This window comes from Bos mutus, chromosome 2 (assembly GCF_027580195.1).
Source record: "Bos mutus isolate GX-2022 chromosome 2, NWIPB_WYAK_1.1, whole genome shotgun sequence".
Lineage (NCBI taxonomy): Eukaryota > Metazoa > Chordata > Mammalia > Artiodactyla > Bovidae > Bos > Bos mutus.
In genome coordinates, this window is record NC_091618.1 from 1,828,678 (window position 1) to 1,849,044 (window position 20,367).

Here is a 20,367-nt window from a genome sequence, read left to right on the forward strand (position 1 = left end):
CCAAGTGCTTAGTAGCCGCAGAGGCTGGGCGGCCACTGTACTGGGCAGCACAGATCCAGGGCACTGTCTGGCCGCCTCACTAAACTGTGAACGCCCCCAAAGGCAGAAATTTTATTCTCCCAGACAGTAGCAACGGGCCTCAAAGACAGAACATTAATACATCCTTCTGATAAATGCATCTGACATGCACTTTCAATATGCTTTCAGGCACCACTTTCTTATTTATTTATTTGGCTGTGTTGGGTCTCAGTTGGAATTTTCATTGCTTCACGCAGGATCTTGGTTGCGCACAGACCCTCTAGTTGTGGCCGCCAGAGTTGGTTGCTCCACGGCAGGTGGGATCTTAGTTCCCTGACCAGGGATGGGACCCACATTCCCTACACTGCAAGGTGGATTCTTAACCACCCACCAGGGAAGTCCGAAGGTACTAACTTTACTGAATTATCAGCACTCGATAATTCCATTTTGCAGGTAAGGAAACAAGTTCAGAGAAGCTGAATATCTTGCCCAAGGTCACATAGCTGGAAGTGGTACAGCTGGTCTTTGAACCCTGGGTAGTGTGATCTACGGGCTTCCCAGGTGGCGCTAGTGGTAAAGACCCACCTGCCAGTGCAGGAGACACAAGAGACGTGGGTTTGATCCTTGAGTCAGGAAGATCCCCTGGAAGAGGGCATGGCAGCCCACTCCAGTATTCTCGCCTGGAGAACCCCATGGACAGAGGAGCCTGGCGGGCTACGGTCCATAGGGTTGCCCAGAGTCAGACACAACTGAAGCGACTTCGCACACACACACAGTGAGATTCAGGGTCCATACTCTTCACCATCGTCCTATACTCTCTCTTTCATAATCGTGATACAGATGATACCAGTTAAAATTGTTCAAGCGAGCTTACTATGTGCTGGGCACCTGGTAAGCATCATCCCGTTTACTCCCCAAAGCCTCCTATACGGAAGCTTCTAGGTATCTGATTACTGCTTGCTCAGTGAAAAAGAAAGAAGGAATGAGTGACTTTTAAAGGTGCCCCCTGCCTAGCTCTGAGCCTCTAGAATTCTTGGAGGGGATACTTATCCTTACATATTGACCACCATAAGCAGGGCCAGAGACAATCACGCTGGTTGGTTGCTGGTTGGTTAGTCATTCAGTTTTGTCCGACTCTTTCACGGCCCCATGGACTGTAGCCCGCCAGCCTGCTCTGTTCACGGGATTTCCAGGACAAGAACACGAGCGGTATTTCCTTCTCCGGGGGCTCTTCCTGACCCAGGGATCAAATGCATGACTGCTGCCTTGCAGGTGGACTCTTTATCATCTGAGCTATCGGAGAAGCCCCACCAGAGACTTTTGCTAAGCTCTAATTGACATGGTCCCTTGATCTTTGGGGCACCTGAGTTAAACAGAGCCACCCACAGGAGCAGTTCCCCCGGGATCTAGATTAGAGGTCTGCTTGAGAACTGAGCGTGTCAGGTAAACGAGCGTCTGCAACGGCTGAAGTGTGCACTCAGGGCTAAAGGCACCAACAGACACAAGCTCTTTCCTTCTTTCCAAAGACGGAGGGGGTGCGGTTTCACACGGCGTTGGGGCCCTGGGGTCCGGGAGTTCCGGTTTCAAATCTAAACTCTGTGAGCCCCAGAAGGTCACTTCACCCCTTAAGTTTCCCCATCGGTAAGACAGGAATAAATAAACCCTTTCTGTAGACTCATGGTGAGGCCTAAATGAGTTAACATACGTTAAGGGCTTAGAACAGCTCCTGGCTCCTAACCTTTGGCCACGGTTGGTTCTTGCCGTGGAATCCAGGCTTGCAGTGAGTTCTAGAAAAGTTAGATTGCAGGCTCTGTGACGTGTGGATAATTGAAACATTCTGGTGTATCTCTCCCCGCTCGGAGTCCCTACCCCACTTCCCATCTGCTTCCTCCCGTCTCACACTTAATTACAGTTCTCCATCTATTGTTCTCCCCGTGTTTCCTGTTTGTTCTGCTTCCCTTGCGACGGCTCGTGGTGGCTGTCTGAGTGAATGAACGGTTCATACCTGGCTTCGTCTCACTAGACCTTAAAATAGAGTTGCCAGGCTCCTGTCGCCCCCGCCAGACTGTGAGCCTCTCGAAGTGCCGTATCCATTTCATCACCAAGCGCCTACGGCAAGCACCTGGCACCGTGCCCAGCACCTAGTAGGTGTCAGGAAACGTTCGTCGGATTTAATTAAACTTAACTGGAGTGAAAACCCCTTGCAGAAAGGAAACACTCACCCCTCTGCATTTTCTCTGCACCCCCCACTGCACCTGACCCAAGGCTACAAGAAGCCAGAACTGACAGCCTTTCCTAAGCAAAGGCCTAAGATTCCGGCTCCTGTCCTGCGGATGACAAGGCGGCTGGAGAAATGAACTGCAGGAATCCTATAACCAGTGAATTCCTAGCATGCACTGAGCCCTTTCATAGCGATTTACTGGTTCATCCTTCGAATATGTCTGCCAAGGATTAGTCCCATTTAGCAAATCGGGAAGCTGAGGTTCACGGTTTTGGTAATTTGCCCAAGGATGAAATGGAGGTGGTGGTGACCTCGCTGAAACGCTGGCTCCACATTTGAACTCTCAATGTCGCGTGGTGCCTGGGGGCACCGGCTTTGGCAAACCAGCCCATGGTGGGCAGTGGGGACAGGGCAGAGATCTGGCAGGAGGCGGGGCCAGCAAAATAAGCCAACTTTAGGGGGAAAAGAAGGAAGAGGGCAGGCCACTGGCTTTAAATACCTCAGAGTCACCTGCTCTCGCTCCGCGGTCGCCCTCTCACTCTGCGGTCGCCGTGGTCTAGGCTACCCATCTCTCTCGCTCCGCGGTCGCCCTCTCGCTCTGCGGTCGCCGTGGTCTAAGCTACCCGTCTCTCTGGCTTAAATAGCACTCTGTGTTTCCAGGCTCAGATCATGTTCTGCTCTTGTTTGAAGCTTTCAATGGCTCCCTACTGCTCTCAGGACAAAGAAAAACTCACAACCAGCGCTGGGCTGGTAAACCTGCTCTGTGGGGGCCCGGGAGGGGGGCAGGGGAAGGAGAGAAACAAGGAAGTCCTGGTTTGCAGTGGCGGCTGATTTCCATGGTGTAAGGACGCCCACTGGGCCATCTGTTTCAATCTAGCAGCGGTTTAAGAACTGGTTCACAATTCCCAGGAATGTCACAGTCAGCTCTCAGGAGCTGGCGGGAACTGGGCCCCGCACACCGCTGTGAGCGGTGACCCACTATGGTGCCCTGCAAGTCTCCCAAGCCCCACTGGGTACCTCATCCCCCACCTTGCCCTCCCACCACAGTGTCCTGCCTCTCACTCCCCTCCCCCCACCCCCCGAGCCAGCTGCCATGAGGCTTTTGCACATGCTGTTCCTTACACCTGCCACACTTGTCCTCTGCCTGCTGCTGCTTCCTCAGATCACAGCACAGGGTCACTTCCTCAGGCCTGGGTGGGGCCCTGCACACTTGGCTACACCAGGTATCTGATGCCCTGAGCACAGTGGACCATGGTGGTCTCTCCATTCCCAGTTATCTTCCCCGCCAGGCTGTAAGCCCCAGGTGGCAGGGCCCTCATTTGTATGCCCAGCAGGGACGTCATTCTCATGGCAGTTGATGGCGGGGGCACCCCCTGGAATTGTGCAACATTTGTCCTCTGCCAAAGCACCTATTGGGTTTCCCTGGGGGCTCAGCTGGTAAAGAATTTGCCTGCAATGCGGGAGACCTGGGTTCGATCCCTGAGTTGGGACGATCCCCTGGAGAAGGGAAGGGCTACGCACTCTAGTATTCCTGTCTAGTGAATCGCATGGGCAGAGGAGCCTGGCGGGCTGCAGTCCAGGGGGTCACAAAGAGTCGGACGCGACTGAGCGACCTTCCCTTTCACACTTTTCACCACACCTAGCAGAGGACCTGGCCTGGCCTAGGTCATCCCTGAATTCTTTCTGAACCTTCCAGTGAAGCCTCGCTCTCCCTGTGCTTCTCTTTGGGTAGCTCCGCCCACCTCCATCGAGGTGGTGGCCGCTGACACCCCGGCCCCCTTCAGCCGCTACCAAGCCCAGAACTTCACGCTGGTCTGCATTGTGTCGGGAGGGAAACCGGCGCCCACGGTGAGTACCGCTGCAGCCGCCCCTGCTGTGTCCCCTCCTGTGTGGCTCGTCCAGCGGCCATGTCAGCACGGAGCTCACCGGCAGAGCGAGGGGCAGAGGCCGCTGTCCGCGAAGGGGCGCTCTGCTCTGTCTGCCTGGTCTGACCCTGCCCACTCATCTGACCCACCCGGATGTCCGTGAGTCTCTCTTGCCTCCTGGTGAGGTGAGGAGGACCCCCACGTCTCCTGGACCCTGAAGTCCCTGAGCTGCAGTGAGGGTGATCTTCAGGAGATCCCAGCTTCAAGCACACCCTACCCCAGTAACTGAACAGGTGGAGACTGATGAGGCCCCGGGAAGGGAAGCAAAGTGGAGAGAGGCCCCCACTGTGTCCGTGGCAGCGCTGGGGCTCAAGGTCGTGCCCTCCAGCCCCAAGTCCAATGCGGAGGGCGGGAAGGAAGGAGCGAGGGAGGGAAGGGAGAGGAAAGGGGGAGAAAGGAAATGCGGACTCTCTGTTTTGGCCAGCTCCTTACTAGACCCACCCCACCCACTTTGGGGGGGCTTCCCTGCTGGCTCAGCAGTAAAAAGTCCACCTGCAATGCAGGAGATGGAGCTTCCATCCCTGCATCGGGAATCTGGAGGAGGGCATGGCAACCCACTCCAGTATTCTCGCCTGGAGAATCCCTTGGACAGAGGAGACTGGCGACCCCCGTCCATGGGGTCGCAAGAGTCGGGTAAGACTGAGCGACTAAACGTCACCGCCAACCACTCTGCGGTCTGCTGGTGCAGCTCCTGAGTTATTGTCACAGCAGCTTGAAGTGGGTGGGGGAGGATAGGACCTGAGGGCATCCGGGGAGCTGGCTTCCAGCCCTGACGTCACTTGTACCAAGTGACCCTGAGCAGGAAAGCCCCCCTTCTGCTTCTCAGGCTTTTTGAGGAGGTTTAGAGTGTGGACAGTATTACAGCTTTTCAGCTTTTTTAGAAGCAGCAGGACCTGTTTGATCTAAATGAAATATACATGGAAGCCCCGTGTAGAAGATCTTTAAAAGTGAAGGAAGGGCAAGTTGCCCTAATGGGTCCTGAGGCTCGTCTGTGGAACCCTTAGGGCTCCCTGCAAACTCCCCTGGTGGCTCAGCTGCTAAAGAATCCCCTGCAATGCAGAAGTCACAAGGGATGTGGGTTTGATCTGGGTTGGGAAGTTCCCCTGGAGGAGGAGGGCACAGGTACCCACTCCAGTATCCTTGCCTGGAGAATCCCCACAGACAGAAGCGCGGCGGGCTGCAGTCCATAGGGTCACAAAGAGTGGGACACAATTGAGCGACTAAGCACAGCTCACGGGGCTCCCTGAACCATATTGAGAGCACATGGGGTGCATGCCCCCAAGGCCCCTTCCAGTTTGACCTTGTGAGTTTCACACATCACAGGGATTAGGAGGCATAGAGTGGAGTCAGCAGCTTCCCTGGTAGCTCACGTGGTAAAGAATCCGCCTACAATGCTGAAGACCTGGGTTCAATCCCTGGGTCGGGAAGATCCCCTGGAGGAGGGCACGGCAACCCACTCCAGTATTCTTGCCTGGGAAATCCCATGGACAGAGGAGCCTGGCGGGCTGCAGTCCATGGGGTCACAAAGTGTTGGACATGACTGAGCAGAGTGGAGCCATGGGCAGGGGGAGTTGAGTCCCAGGTGGGGAAGTGGTTCTCCTTCCAGACCCTCGACTGTCTCACAGGTGGGATCCATGGAGGGTGATCCTGGGACCTGGGCCAGTTCACCCCAGGCTGTGGCCCAGGGAGACCCAGCTGCCCAGGACGGGACAGGAGTAAACAGGTGTGAAGCGAACCGATACAGGGCAATAAGCAGGTGCCCAGAGGCATAGCGGGCCGTGGCGGGGAGCAGAGTGCGCCTGTGATAAGGTCCTGCCCCTGACCTTACAGCCCCAAGGACACAGACCAAAAGCAGCCTCAAAGCCAGCAACCAGTGAGGGCAGGACATGGTCCCAAGATTTCCGCCTCGGAACCCATAAGGAGGTCTGGCCTCCCGAAAGGGAGACAAGCTGGTCTTTTTCCCCAAAGAAAAACGCCTTTTCTGCACAGCACACACACAAAAAATTCTACTCACAGTCCCGAGGCTGCCAGAAGACCTCCCCTACCCCACACCCCTGCTCCAGCCCTCTGGCTCCTGCCATTTAAGACATAGCAATACGAAATTCAAATATACAGGAGATCCTCATCTCCCCGCATTCCAGGCACCTTATGTTTGCCTGGGACGTCAGAACTTGAAAGAATCCTTTGATATAAATTACAAACCTGCTTTTGAAGCACTTTTCAAAAAAAAAAGAAAAGAAAGAAAAACCCCAAAGCTGGCTATTATGTGCATAAGAGATTCTTCGCTGGAGCTATAAACGCTGACAGCCTCTGCGCACCCCACATTTCATGCACTCTCCCACACCCTCCTCCGGGCACCTCCATCTCCCTTTCCCCACCGCCACCAGCGTCCCCAGAGCTGCTTCCTGGCCTCCCCTCTCCCTGCCTCCCACCGATTTATTTATCTCATTTATTGAAAAAAATATATACACCCAATCCCCACAGGCCTCTGGCGTATGTACCAAAATAAAAAGACAGCAAATTAAATTAAATGCTGCCTCTCAAAACTCGAAGTCCCTATTAGCAGAGAAAGCGCGAGGATGCTGGCTTTCGCCCCATCCTGCACCAGTGCCCTCCCACACACACACACCTCTCCTCCTCCTCTGACATCTCATTTACTCTCTGGTGCCCATCTACCCTCTTGCCCTGCTCTCTCCAGGTGGACAGGGACCACCCCCTTGCAGCCTGGGGTTGGGGGAGGGCTGCCAAGGGCTGTGTCCAGGGTCCTGTTTTTGCTCACTGTTTCTGAGCACCCAACAGCCTCAGGAAGTAGGTGTTCGTATTCCCTTTGTGGGCGTGCGTGCTAAAGTCGCTTCAGTCGTGTCCAGCCCTGTGCGACCCCATGTACCGCAGCCCGCCAGGCTCCTCTGTCCATGGGATTCTCCAGGCAAGAATACTGGAGTGGGTTGCCATTTTCTCCTCCAGGAGATCTTCCAGGGCTCGAACCTGCGTCTCCTGTGACTCTTGCCTTGCAGGAGGATTCTCTACTGCTGAGCCACCTGGGGAAGCCCCAGTATTCCCTTTACAACTAAGGACACTGAGGCTCAAAGAAGCTCATTGGCTCAGCCTCTGCCACCAGAGCCCGTGTGTCCCCATTGACGCGAGCTGCCTCAGAGCGCCAGGGGTGCTGGCGGGGGGGCAGAGCGGGGTCCATCCAGAAGGCTACGAGGAGCAGGAGGGGCCTCTGAGAGCCCCTCGGGAGGTCCCGGCCACTGGGGCCAAATCTTCCCCCCACCTTCCTTGTGATTTCAGGTTTATTTCAAGCGAGACGGGGAGCCCATCGACGCAGTGCCCCTGTCGGAGCCGCCGGCGGCCAGCTCTGGTCCCCTCCAGGACAGCAGGCCCTTCCGCAGCCTCCTGCACCGTGACCTGGATGAGACCAAGATGCAGAGGTCCCTGTCCCTGCTGGACGCTGAGACCCGGGGCGGGCGTCCCTCCACGGAGCGCCCCTCCCGCAGCCTGACCCCAGATCCCAGCAGCGTCATCCAGCCGACCACCGAGAGCATCCCGGAGACGGTGGTGAGCCGCGAGTTCCCCCGCTGGGTGCACAGCTCCGAGCCCGTCTACTTCCTGCGGCACAGCCACAGCCCGGGCAGCGACGGCACGGTAGAGGTGCGCGCCCTGCTCACCTGGACGCTCAACCCACAGATCGACAACGAGGCCCTCTTCAGCTGCGAGGTCAAGCACCCAGCTCTGTCGATGCCCATGCAGGCCGAGGTCACGCTGGGTGAGGCCCGCTGGGAGCCCCTCTGCAGCGCCCCCTCCCTGCAGAGCCGGGCGGTGGGAGCCTTAGAACAGGGCGGTGGGCCGCCGGCCACCCCGGAGACGGGGAGAAGACGGAGCAAGCCGGGGTTCGGGTCGGGCACGGAGGTCAGGGGCAGGCTCTTTGGGAGGTTTGCTGAGCTGGGTTGGAGGACATGGGAGGCTATGGGGGGGGGTCTGGGGAGTCGGGTCCAACAGGATCAGGAATATGGAAGCCTCGGGAGTTTGCTATATCAGTGTTAGAAACGGGGGCTTTTCAAGGTTGAAGATGGGTGGAAGGTGCCAGTCCCAGGGAAGTTTGCTGCGCGAGTGAAGGATACACAGGAGTTGGGACTCGTAAGATAGAGTTGGTGAGTCAGGTCAGGGAAAGATGAGGACATGGAGGGGACAAGGGGGTTTTCTCAATTGAATAAGAGACTCACGAGCCCAGGGAAGAGTTACCAGGCATGGATCATGAGCGTGGCAAGTCGCAAGCTGGTCGGATCAGGGTCAGGACTGCTAGCGGTTATGGAAGCTTGGCCAGCAGGGGGCGGGGAACGTACCCGCTGTGGGAGGGCACCGCTCTGGCTGGGCACCATGGAAACCCTGCCACCTGCAGGGATATGGGAAGTGGCTCAACCAGGGAACCGGATGCCCAGGGTCAGCTCAGCCTGAGAATCTAGTCCCCAGCTGGGACCTGCTTCCTCTTCCTGCAGAGCACCAGCTTGGCTGCTCCCCAGAGCAGCTCCCTAAGATCTGACCCATTTCCCCTTATCCATCTCCCAGCTTAGTAGCGGCAGGAGAAGCGACGTGTGGAATCTTCTCTAGAAATATGAGACCCTTCAAGCCAGAGTTTGTATTGACTGGGATGGGGTAGGGCAGGGAGATGGCCTCAATGACCCTGTACTGGTCCCCTCTGCCCACAACACTCTGGACCTGACTTTCAGCACCCAGCAGCTCAACTCCCAGCCCAAGGAGCCTGGGCTTGTCCCTGCAGCTCCCTCAGTGGTGAGAAGTTGCCTGGAAACACCCGCAGCCCCCAGCCCAGACCCCCCACGACAGGGAGAGAGAACAGTGACTGCTGACAGCTGAGACCCCAGCCTGTGCCGGGCGGGCGGTGGTGGCAGGCAGCGGCGGCAGCGTCCAAAGGGCATCTATGCTTTCAGCTGGCCCACCAGAAAACCCAGCAGCAACTCTGCACCAGGCACCAAGAGAAAGGTGTACATGCACACCTACTATGCGCCAGGAACATATGCCAGGGTCCTCTCGTTTGCCCTTCACAGGCAGTTTACCATGCAGGCCCATTTTACAGGTGAGCAAAACCGAGCCTCACTTTGGTGGGATCCCTTCCTTTGAGCCACAAACTTATAAGCAGCAGAGCTGGAATTTCCAGCCATTCTGTTGGTGCCTTCTCCACTTCCCCCATGCCAGCCACTGAACCTACCAGCCCCAGAGCTGGGCACCCTTGCTGGCTATGGGTTAGTTCTCTGAGGACCCATATAAAAGTCCCTTTGATTCCCAGAGGCCACTTGCCCACACAGAAAATGACCGTAACGGCTAACTAGCATTTACTGAACACCTACCACATACCACAGACCATCGCTTTCCTCGTACGAACCCAGCGGATACCCGATTGTTAACCCCCGTGGTCACTGAATGAGATTAGGGCTAGCAGTGTCCCATACAGAGGAGGCAACTGAGACCCACAAGGTGAAGTGTGCTGTCCGCGGTGAGTGGGGCGGGGCGGCTCCAGCGTGTTTTGCCCCTAGCCTCCACTCGCTGAGCTGCCTCGGGCATCTGCTGTCATGGCACCTGCCCTGTGAGTACAATTTGCTCTTCATGCCAGGAAAACTCGGCGAGCACCCGCTGTGGGCAGGCCCTGTGTCAGGCGCCAGGGTCTCTCCCATGCAGAGCGTGCCCAGACCCCTCTCCCAGCCTTCCCACTTTGCCAGGCAGCCCCGCCCCCCTTTTCTCTGGACCCTCCATCCTTCCCAGAGTGCTTTCTTGCATTTGAGCCTCCCTGTCCGCAAGATACAGTCTACTTCCAGGCTGGGAGTCAGAGCAGCCTCAACCTCTCATCAGGAGGCTTTATCCGTGGAGGCCACCCCTGGCCTCTCTCGCCAAAGCCTTGGCTTCCCACGAGAGGGCTCCCTGGCCCACCCCAAGAGAATGAGAAAGTTGAGAGCAGACGAGGCTTCTGAGCAGCTGGCTTCCATCCCCGTGATGGAGCAGTGCTGTGCCCAGTCTTCCTGATGCCCACCCAAGCCACATTAGAGCACTTGCCTGCCCGGCCCTAGGTTCCAGATGGTTCCTGCCTCCAAGTGGAGCCACCTTGACGTGCACCCCCAATTGTCCTCACCAGAGCAAGAGAAAGGCCCACTCACAGGCAGTGGACATGACGGACACGGGGTTAGGGGACCCGGCAGGGCCACCCAGGGGAAGGGGCCAAATAAGCTGTGTGAGTGAAGAGACCCTCAGGCTGGCTTCCTGGCTTCCTGTCTCATCTCAACCACTGCCAGTTGGTAGGGTCTCAAGCTTTTTGGGACTCTGAGCCTCGTTTCCTGACCTTCTGAGCGGGAAAAGCTGGTGTATGTGTGGGGTGTACCCTGGAACCGGGCTCTGTTCCAGATGCTTTCCCCACAAGATCTCCTTGCAGGGACCCTACGAGGTGACTGAGCGATGCCATCAATATCCCCATTTTATAAGTGAGGGGACCCGGGCTGAGAGCAGCTCTCCTTGGGTCACCCAGCCAGGTCTGACCCCAGAGCCTATGCTCTTAACCACTGCGCCCTACTGCTCACTGGTGTGGCTGTGGTGAGGAGCCAGGGAGCCAGTGGCTATGGCCAGTGGATGGTGGTGTGAGCCAGAGGGGTCCTGAGTGAGGGTCTGTGTGTCACACGATCAAGGCATCCTGCACTCTGGCCATGGCGGGGAGAAAGCACGCTGCAGGAGATGACCTCAGGGCACACGTGCCAATCAGCTGCTCAGGACTTTAAAGGTCAGGCCGGCAAGGGCTGGGGTACGCCTCCCTGTGCTTTCCCTTTGTGTGTGTGTGTGTGTGTGCGTGTGTGTGCACGCACGTGTGTGGGTGTGTATGCGTGTGTGTGCATGCCTGTGAGTGTGCGTGTGTGCGCACCAAGCTGCCTCAATCCTGTCCGACTCTGTGACCCTATGGACTGTAGTATTCCCCCTGCCAGGGATGCCCCTCAGCTCAGACGCCACTGTCCCCAGGAAGACAGAGGCCTGGTGCTCCTAGAGTCCGTGTCAGGAGACGGCAACTACCTTCTTCCCATTGATCAAACCAGAACGCTTGGAGTCACCCACTTCTCCCCACTTTCCTCCTACCCCACAGCCAAGCCATCCTTGAAAGTGAAAGCCACTCAGTCATATCCAACTCTTTGTGACCCCATGGATTATACAGTCCATGAATTCTCCAGGCCAGAACACTGGAGTGGGTAGACTTTCCCTTCTCCAGGGGATCTTCCTGACCCAGGGATCGAACCCAGGTCTCCCATACTGCAGGCAGATTCTTTACCCCTGAGCCACCAAGGAAGCCCAAGAACACTGGAGTGGGTAGCCTCTCCCTTCTCCAGCAGATCTTCCTGACCCAGGAATTGGGTCAGGGGCGCCTGCTCTGCAGGGGGTCCTTTACCCAGCTCCCTGGCAGCTCCCCCTCAGAATCGACCCCACCGCCACCCCGCCTCATGGTTTCCTGTCCACCCTCCCCATCTAAGCACTGGCAGTTCACGCTGGATCCGTGCAGCAGCCCCAAACTGGCCTTTCTGCTCCCGCTCAGGTCCTTTTCTATCCTCCACCCTGACCGATCTACAATATAAATCCACGTACACACCCACCCAAAACACTGCGATGGTAGACAGATTGATAGAAGAGAAGACAGTCCAGAAACAGACGCACATACAATGGATTTTTGACAAAGGTCCCCCCAGGCTGTTCAGGGGGAAGACAGAACTCTTCTTAACACGTGGGCCTGGAACTACTGGGTACACTTAAGGAAAAGATGAACCGACCCCTACCTTGCACACACACGATTAATCTGAGATGAGTCACAGACCTAAATGTAAAACCCAGCATCGTAAAAACTTCTAGGGCAAAACACAGGAATATATCTTTGTGACACTGGATGTCTTAAAAAGGTCACAAAAAGCACTAAATGCAAATTTGAAAATTGGTGAATTGGACTTAATCAAAATTCAGATCTTCTGCTCCTAAGAAGACACTTTCAAGAAAATGAAATGAGGTGAGATGAAGGAGCAAACTACAAACTGAGAGAAAATACTCTCGACACAGATACACGATGAGGGATTTATATCCTGAATATATAAAGAACCACTACAGATCAATAACGACAAATTTTTAAAGAGAGGATATACAAATGGCCAATCAGCATATAAAAAGGTATATAAATAACATCATTAAGGAAATAAAGACTAAAACCTAAGTAAGATACTGTTCACAATGACTAAAATGCCTGCAGTAGAAGGATGGACAGCACCAGATGCTGGCAAGGATGTGGGATAGTAAGAACCTTCACACCGCGCGGGGTGTGTGAGAGCACTGCCGCTCTGCAAACTGGTAGCTGCTCACAAAGATAAGAAGACTCCTCTCTGGCCTATGACCCAGCAATCTCACTCATAAATACTTGCCCGAGAAAAAGGAAAACATACGCCCACGAAGACCTGGGGCTTCCCCGGTGGTGCTGGTGGTAAAGGACCCACACGCCAGTGCAGGACTCGCAAGAGACGTGGGTTCGATCCCTGGGTTCGGAAGAGCCCACGGAGGATTCAGTGGAAGCCCACTCCAGTACTCCTGCCTGGAGAATCCCATGGACAGAGGAGCCTGGCGGGCTGCAGTCCACGGGGTCTCAGAGTCACCCACGACTGAACACCCACAAAGACTTGTGTGTTCACTTCTCATCAACACAGACGAGTAAACTCCTAAGACACCAACAGCGTGGGAGAAGCTCAGAACACTGTGCGGCAGTGTGCACCCCGCACGATTCTGTTTGTGGGAGCTGCTAGGACATAGAAGCGGCCTCTGAGGACAGGAATCAGAGCAGCGTTTACCTGTGAAGCGACCTCTGAGGACAGGAATCAGAGCAGCGTTTACCTGTGAAGCGACCTCTGAGGACAGGAATCAGAGCAGCGTTTACCTGTGAAGCGACCTCTGAGGACAGGAATCAGAGCAGCGTTTACCTGTGGACGGTGGAGACGGACTGGGAGGAGGTCTCGGGGGACCTCTGGGGGGGATGGGAACGTTCTCGAATTTGACCGGGAGAGTGGTTACACAGGTGTTCACATGGAGTAGGGTTTATCAAATTGTGTTCTTAAGAACAGCGCATTTCCCTTCTGCGAGCTTCATCACAATTTAAGAATATATGAAAGTCAAACAAAGCAACCCAAAACAGACTGCATCCTGTGTAAACTTGCACCCCCACAGAGCTCATCTTTCACGCTCTCCTCTGCTCCATCTGCTCCTGCCACAGGGTTCTCCTTACCCTTCCCTGAGCATGCCCAGCTCAGCCCACCGCCATGACTTTGCACTGTCCTTCCTTTCTGCCTGGAACAACCAGATAATCTGAACCCCTCCTTCACTCAGGTCTCTGCTCACATTTTCTACCCAAAGGCTCTTCACTTGAACTCTCTTTCCCGGTCTCGTCTTGGCCCCCTCGAAATCCTTCCCTTGCTTGTTTTCTGGCATTGCATTTATCTCCATCTGCAAGTGTATGAGAGGCTTCCCAGGTGGCTCAGTGGTAAAAAGAATCCACTTACCAGTGCAAGGAGATGCAAGAGATGAGGGAGGATTGATCCTTGGGCCGAGAAGATCCCCTGGAGGAGGGCATGGCAACCCACTCCACTATTCTTGCCTGGAGAATCCCATGGACAGAGGAGCCTGAGGGGCTACAGTCCATGGGGTTGCAAAGAGACAGGCGTGACTGAGTGTGCACGTATGCGAGTACATGATATGTTTTCTTATTGCCTGGATCTTCCACTGGAATTTAAGCTGAATGTGGATAGGGTCTTATTCACACGGTACAGGGCTCAGTGAAGATTAAACAAGGTGGTGCATCCAAAGTGCTTCCCATAGTGACAGAGTAAGGACTCAGTGAGTACAGGCTACTGTTCTTATTCATTATTGTGTCCCCAACATTGCCCTGCATAGTGGCCAATACGGATTAGGTGTCCAGTAAAGAACCAGATACAGCACATGAGTGAATGAGTGGGTGGGTGAGCGGATTAGCAGGTTTATGGGTAGGTATCTGGACAGATGACAGATGGATAAATGGATGCATGGGGGACATGGTGAAGGGATGAATAATATGATGGAGTGATGAGTGGATGGAGGGATGGACAGAATGAATGCTTGGAAGGCTGGAGGGATGGATGGATGGATGGATGAGTAAGTGGGTGGATGAGTAGGTGGGTGAGTGAGTAGATGACTGTCTTCGTGAAGACCCAGAACTCCCACAGTGAAGGGCCTAGAAGAGCTTTTCCACGAGATTTCACAAGGCTAGTATTGCAGCACGATGCTGAGGGAGTAAAGAGAGCAGTTATAAAACCGGGATCTCATGCACGCCCCTGAGCAGATGCACACCATTTCACATCTCTGTCTCGTCCCTCCCACTCACTGTCATTTTCAGAACAGTTTCTCAAAGAGTGGGGGAGTGGCCTATTCTCCCCATGTACAGGGGAGAAAACTGAGGCCCAACGAGCTGAACCGACTCATGCAAATCACGTAACCAGGGACTGGAAGACAGGCCTCAGTCCTGGGTCTCCAGACTCCCACTCTTTCCACATGTCCAGGAATTGAGAGGAAGGAGATGTCAGGGACAGAGAACCTTCCTGTGGGTCTTTTCAGCGATGAGCTCTAGGGGCAGGAGAGCGGGCCCAGGACCAGCCTGTCAGGAGCTGCTGAAGGGCGTCAGCATGCAGTGGAAGGGTGTGGGTGGTGGCCGCTGGCCTCCCAGCAGCTCCTGCTGCAGGTCAGAGGGGCTGCCTGCCACCAAGGCTCTCACTGGTTGGCAGCTGCCAGGGTCAGGCCCGGAGGTATGAGGGCAGAGCAGACCCCTCACCTACCCACCCCATGCCCCTCAGGGTTGGCTCCACCCGGGAACGCAGCGCAGCAGGGGAGGGGTCTGGCTGCCCACATGCAAGCAGCTTCCCGGGCTCTGAGCGCCCCTCTAAAGACCGATGCACGCTCGGGTCCTGCTCCGGCCAGGTCTTCGCTGTCTGACCTCCTGGGAGCCAGTTACGTAACCTGCAGAATGAGTTTCATGGCAACTTGCTCCGTAAGCATCAGGATGAGGGCGAGGGCTGGGGACGGTCCTAGAACGGAGTCTAGTGCGTGTCAGGCGCCTGATAAATGTGAGCTCCCTCTCCTGGGGGCCAGGAAGCCCAGGCCGGCCTGAAGCGGGTGGGCGGGGCCTTTAGAAAAGCCGGCAGTTGGGAGTCTGACCCAGGAGCTGTCTGCTCCTTCTGCTCACGGGGCAGTGGGGGGCGGGGGAGGGGGGGGGCTCTTCTATGCCCCCTGCTGGCTGCAGCGGGACCGTGCCGCCCGTGCAGGACAAGGAGAGAGACCTTCGCCCGCAACGCTCCTCACCTGCGAAGGGACCTTGACCGCGCTTGAAGTTCATGAAAAAGGCGAGAAAGTGACTCGGCTCCCCTAAGCCGTCCTTGCCTTATGAGGACAATCTCAAGACGCTGGAGGTTTAAATGAGATCATGCATCCCAAGTTGCTTAACCGAATGCCTGGCACTCAGGATGTGCTGGACAAATGCCCTCAAACCCACAGCGTCTCCCAGCACTCCTAACAGCCCAGCGTGGTGGGCGGGCAAGGGTGGTCGTGGCTGTTCCCATCCTGCATTTGGGGAAACTGGGGAAGGGACTGGTCCGGGGCGCACAGGGACTCCTCTCCTCATGGTGGACGCAGCAGTGGGAACCGCCCCCGTCTCCCCCATCGCTCTGTCCCCTGGCGCGGGCCCGCTCTTCCCCCTGACGCGTCTCTCTTCCCCATGAGGCCCTTCAGATGTCTTGCTCTTGATTTAATTAACAGTCCTTTGGTGTCATTCTCAGAGAACGAAATTGGCAGTGCCTGGGAGATCATTCGCGTCCGCCAGCTGCTCTGAGTTCTTCTCTGAGAGCTCTGAGTGGGAAAGAGAGGTTTCCGGAGCTGGTGGGGCCGATGAGGAAATCCCGGGGCAGCCCGAGAGCCTGGTGACAAAGCTCTTCTCCTGCTGCCACCCCTGGAAGGTGCTCGCGGAGAGAGGCACACGAGCAAGGCAGTCCGATCTAAAGCCTACCTCTTTCCCTGGCCCAGAAATCTGCAGGGTCTGGCCCAGCCCACACCCCCATTACCCCCGACCTTCAACCTCAGCACCACGGCCTGGCTGTTCCCTCCACCTGGAACACTTTCTGGGAGCTTCCTCTCAGCTGACATAGCAGCTCAGAGGAGGAGATACTCAGACCCTGACTCCCCACTGGTCCGAGTCTCCACGATGCTATGGCTCTCTGATAAGCTCTTGTTCACCTACTTACTTTGTGTCGAATGTCTCCCCTACCAAAGTGTGAGCTCCGTGTCAGCAGGCACACGCCTCCATCACCACCGTGTCCCCAACCCTGCCGAGCAGCTGGCTCAGTAATTCCTTGCTGGATGAACGAGTGAGTGATGGAAGGATCTGGCAGACAGAAGCTTGGTGTGAAAGCCACGGGAGGAGAAACTGGCTCTGTGGGTGACCTTGGATAAACCCCTTCGTTACCCGTGGGCTATGGTTTTTCCAGTAGTCATGTATGGATGTGAGAGTTGGACTATAAAGAAAGCTGAGCACTGAAGAATTGATGCTTTTGAACTGTGGTGTTGGAGAAGACTCTTGAGAGTCCCTTGGACTGCAAGGAGATGCAACCAGTCCTCCTAAAGAAGATCAGTCCTGAGTGTTCATTGAAAGGACTGATGTTGAAGTGGAAACTCCAATCCTTTGGCCACCTGATGTGAAGAACTGACTCAATGAAAAGATCCTGATACTGGGAAAGATTGAGGAGGGCAGGAGGAGAATGGGATGACAGAAGATGAAATAGTTGGATGGCATCACTGACTCAATGGACATGGGTTTGGGTAAACTCCGTGAGTTGGTGATGGACAGGGAGGCCTGGCATCCTGCAGTTCACGGGGTTGCAGAGAGTCAGACACGACTGAGCGACTGGACTGCACTGAACCCCTGGGCTTCGGTTTCCCGGTCTGAGACCTGGGAGGAAGAACCCGGTGATCTCCGTGGCTCTTCCTCCCCTGATAGTCTCTAGGCCCGCCTTGGGCGCCGTGTCTCCCAAGTTCAGAGACGTTAAGGGGCTTGAAAGAAGTGATGCCAGATGGGGAAGAGAATCAGGACACAGACCAGGCCCAAGGAAGGAGACGGCTCCCCTCATATTTTGGTACCTTCCCCTCACGTCCAATCCAGAGATTCCAAAAAAAAAAAAAAAATCGTGGGTCAGACTAACCTGGAAGGAAGTGCTCTGGGGCAGGAATGACGCGCCCCGACGTTTGGCCCTGGTGCTTGCTCATGGTGTGACCTTTGGCAAATTGCTTCCCCTGCGCCTCAGTTAACTCAGCTGTACAATGGGGACGACACGGCAAGACCCCCCTCACAAGCGTTGAGTGCTCATAGGAGTTTGAGTTTCTAGCAGTACTGGCTGCTGGAGCAGGCTTCTCCCTGTTTGCTGCTGAGTCATCTCCAGGTGGCACCTCCCTGGGGCATCCCCGACTCCCCGTTCCCAGGGCGTCTCTGATCTGACGTCTTGTCACACCGGCTGGTGCTTGTGTTCTGCCCGCACTGAGAGTGAACCCCACCAGGGCAGGGGGTGTGTTCTGGGTGCCATTAAGTCCCCAGTTCTCAGCCGGGGCTCGGGAACTGTGTGTGAGTGAGCGCACTGGATGGGAGCCTTGTCTTCCGTTCCTCCGCCCCTCCTTTCCTTGCCGAGTCCCCTCTCCCCCGCGCAAACACACAGCCCTCTGACCCGGCCTTTTCCTCCTTTACAGTTGCCCCCAAAGGACCCAAAATCATGATGACGCCCAGCAGAGCCCGGGTCGGGGACACCGTGAGGATCCTGGTCCACGGGTTTCAGGTCAGCCTGGCTCTGATCTGCTGGGAGGGGGCGGGAGGTGGGCGGGGCCCCAGCTTCCCTCCCCTTGACCTCCAGCACTGCCAGCGGGCCCCAGTCTCCGAATCTGCCTGACGGCAGAGTCGGCTTTGCCCGCCCATCTGCAGCTCAGAGCACGCGCGGTACGTGGTCTCGACCTTCTTTTCAGCCCTAGAATCCTCTTCTTCCCAAGGTTCCGGGCAGCCGATCCCAACCCGTCGATGAGAATGTGTTACCCGCGCCCCACCAGGCCCTACCTCTGGCCACCTTCCCGCTCTGGCAGGAAGGGTCCTCCTGTGACTCCGCCCTCCCCTGCTCTGGCCAACAGAACGAGGTCTTCCCGGAGCCCATGTTCACGTGGACGCGGGTGGGGAGCCGCCTCCTGGACGGCAGCGCCGAGTTTGACGGGAAGGAGCTGGTGCTGGAACGCGTGCCCGCCGAGCTCAACGGCTCCATGTACCGCTGCATGGCCCAGAACCCGCTGGGCTCCACCGACACGCACACCCGGCTCATCGTGTTTGGTATGCTGCGCCAGACCAGGGGATCGGGAGGGCTACCCAGGGATGGGTGGGGTTGTCCCAACGAGGTGGGCGCATCAGGGGCCTGAGTTCCCCAAATTTGCCCCGAGGAGGCGCACGCAGTGAGGCACTGGAGCGCTGCGGGGGAGACAAAAGCAGCTTTGGAGCTCGGGAGCCCTGGGCTCCAATCTCAGATTTCCCACTCGGTGACGGGGCAACCCCGGGCAAGCGGCTTCCCCTCCCTCAGTCTCTCCATCTGTAGAATGGGCCAGTACCTCCCAGCCCGCAGACGCCGCGTGCCTGCCCTGAGCGGCGTGGTGACGGGCGCTCAGCAGGTGCTGGATAAGGGGCCTCCTTTGCCAAGTTCTGAATGCTGTCCGTGCTCTACTTCTCTTTCTGTTCTTCCCGACAGAAAACCCGAATATCCCAAGAGGAACAGAAGACTCCAATGGTAAGTCTCCAACCCTGGAGCTTCTAGCGTGAAAGCTCTGGTCCCCCAAATGCTCCCTTTGCCTGCGCTTGCCCCTCCCTCAGGCCTTAGGCGAGTGATTGTCCTCTAGTTGGGCAGAGTCTGGGTCAAAGGTCAGGAGTGGGCACTAAAGCCGTTAAGGGGGACCCAGTACCCCTAAGCAGCCAGCAGGGATCTCCAGGGACCAGGTCTTTCTGGGACCAGCTTCCATGACCCCAAGAGCATGTGTTCAACCCTGACCCTGGGGTTGTGGTCTGGGGCCCTTGGCCACTTTGCAGGATGCTGGGCACACAGACCAATGCCTCAGCAGGGTCCTTAATGCTGCCCCTGTCTCCAGGCTGGCCCTGACCTGGAGACCAGCCCGTGGGGCCCGGATACCCTTCCCAGGCCTGCAGCCCTCCCCTCCCCGCACTGAGCTGACCCCACATTTCATGATGCATCCCCCCATATTCCTGGTCTGCACTGCAGGGTCCTGGGGGCCCCCAGGGAGCCCGGCCTCAGCCCAGCAGGCCTGGGACAGGGAAGGGATCACACACAGTCAGCTGGGACCGACAGCAGGGCTGGGGCTGGAATCCAGCGGACCCCAGCGCTGAAGGGCAGACTCTCATCTGGGGCCCTCCGGAGCTCCGTGGTCCCCAGGGCCCACACCCACCCACACCCCCGAGAGAGGCGGCGCGGGGCCCCTGCCCTGACGCCGCCCCCTGCACAGGTTCCGCGTCTGGCCCCGCTGGCGTCCGGCTCACCCTGGTGCTCGCCCTGACAGTGGTCCTGGAGCTGACGTGAAGGCGCGGCCTCCACTCCATCTGGCACTGGCATCTCTGCAACCGGTTTTCCTTTCTTTTTTAAACTATTTCCAGTCTTGTTCTTAGTCTCTTTCTGTCCGTGTCTTGGCTCCTTCGGTCAATTTAATTAATATAGAACACTTTTCCCCACCTCCGTCTGTGGCTCTGTATTCTTCATGTTCTATAGCAGCAACAGGGCGCCTCCCGGCATGCAGCCTTGGGTCAGGCAGTGACAGGGTGACAGACGGCATGCTCTTTCCCGGAGGTGGGGTGCAAGGGCAGTGCCTTGTCTCATCCAAATCCAGGCGTGGGAGGTTGCCAGAGACTCAGGAAATCTAAGCTCCCTCAGGGCCGGTGTGATAGTCAGCTCCTGCCACAATGACCCTACATAACAAAGCAACCCAAATCACAGAGGCATGAAATAACAGGCATTAATAATTATGTTCTCAAGGCAAGAATACTGGTTCGCCATTCCCTTCTCCAGTGGAAACAGTGTCAGAATTTGTTTT

The 20,367-nt window shown here is 56.4% G+C and overlaps 1 protein-coding gene across 1 annotated transcript in view; it reads left to right on the forward strand.

Moving 5' to 3' along the window:
* IGSF21 (immunoglobin superfamily member 21) overlaps window positions 1-19,957 on the forward strand; it is a 277,958-nt gene extending 258,001 nt beyond the window's left edge. Inside the window, exons 5-10 of the mRNA XM_070379196.1 lie at window positions 3,972-4,087; window positions 7,456-7,930; window positions 17,989-18,074; window positions 18,418-18,610; window positions 19,020-19,058; window positions 19,786-19,957. Coding sequence (XP_070235297.1) covers window positions 3,972-4,087; window positions 7,456-7,930; window positions 17,989-18,074; window positions 18,418-18,610; window positions 19,020-19,058; window positions 19,786-19,859 — 983 coding nt within the window. The 3' untranslated portion in view covers window positions 19,860-19,957. The remainder of the gene's footprint in view (window positions 1-3,971; window positions 4,088-7,455; window positions 7,931-17,988; window positions 18,075-18,417; window positions 18,611-19,019; window positions 19,059-19,785) is intronic.
* Window positions 19,958-20,367: the final 410 nt, after the last annotated feature.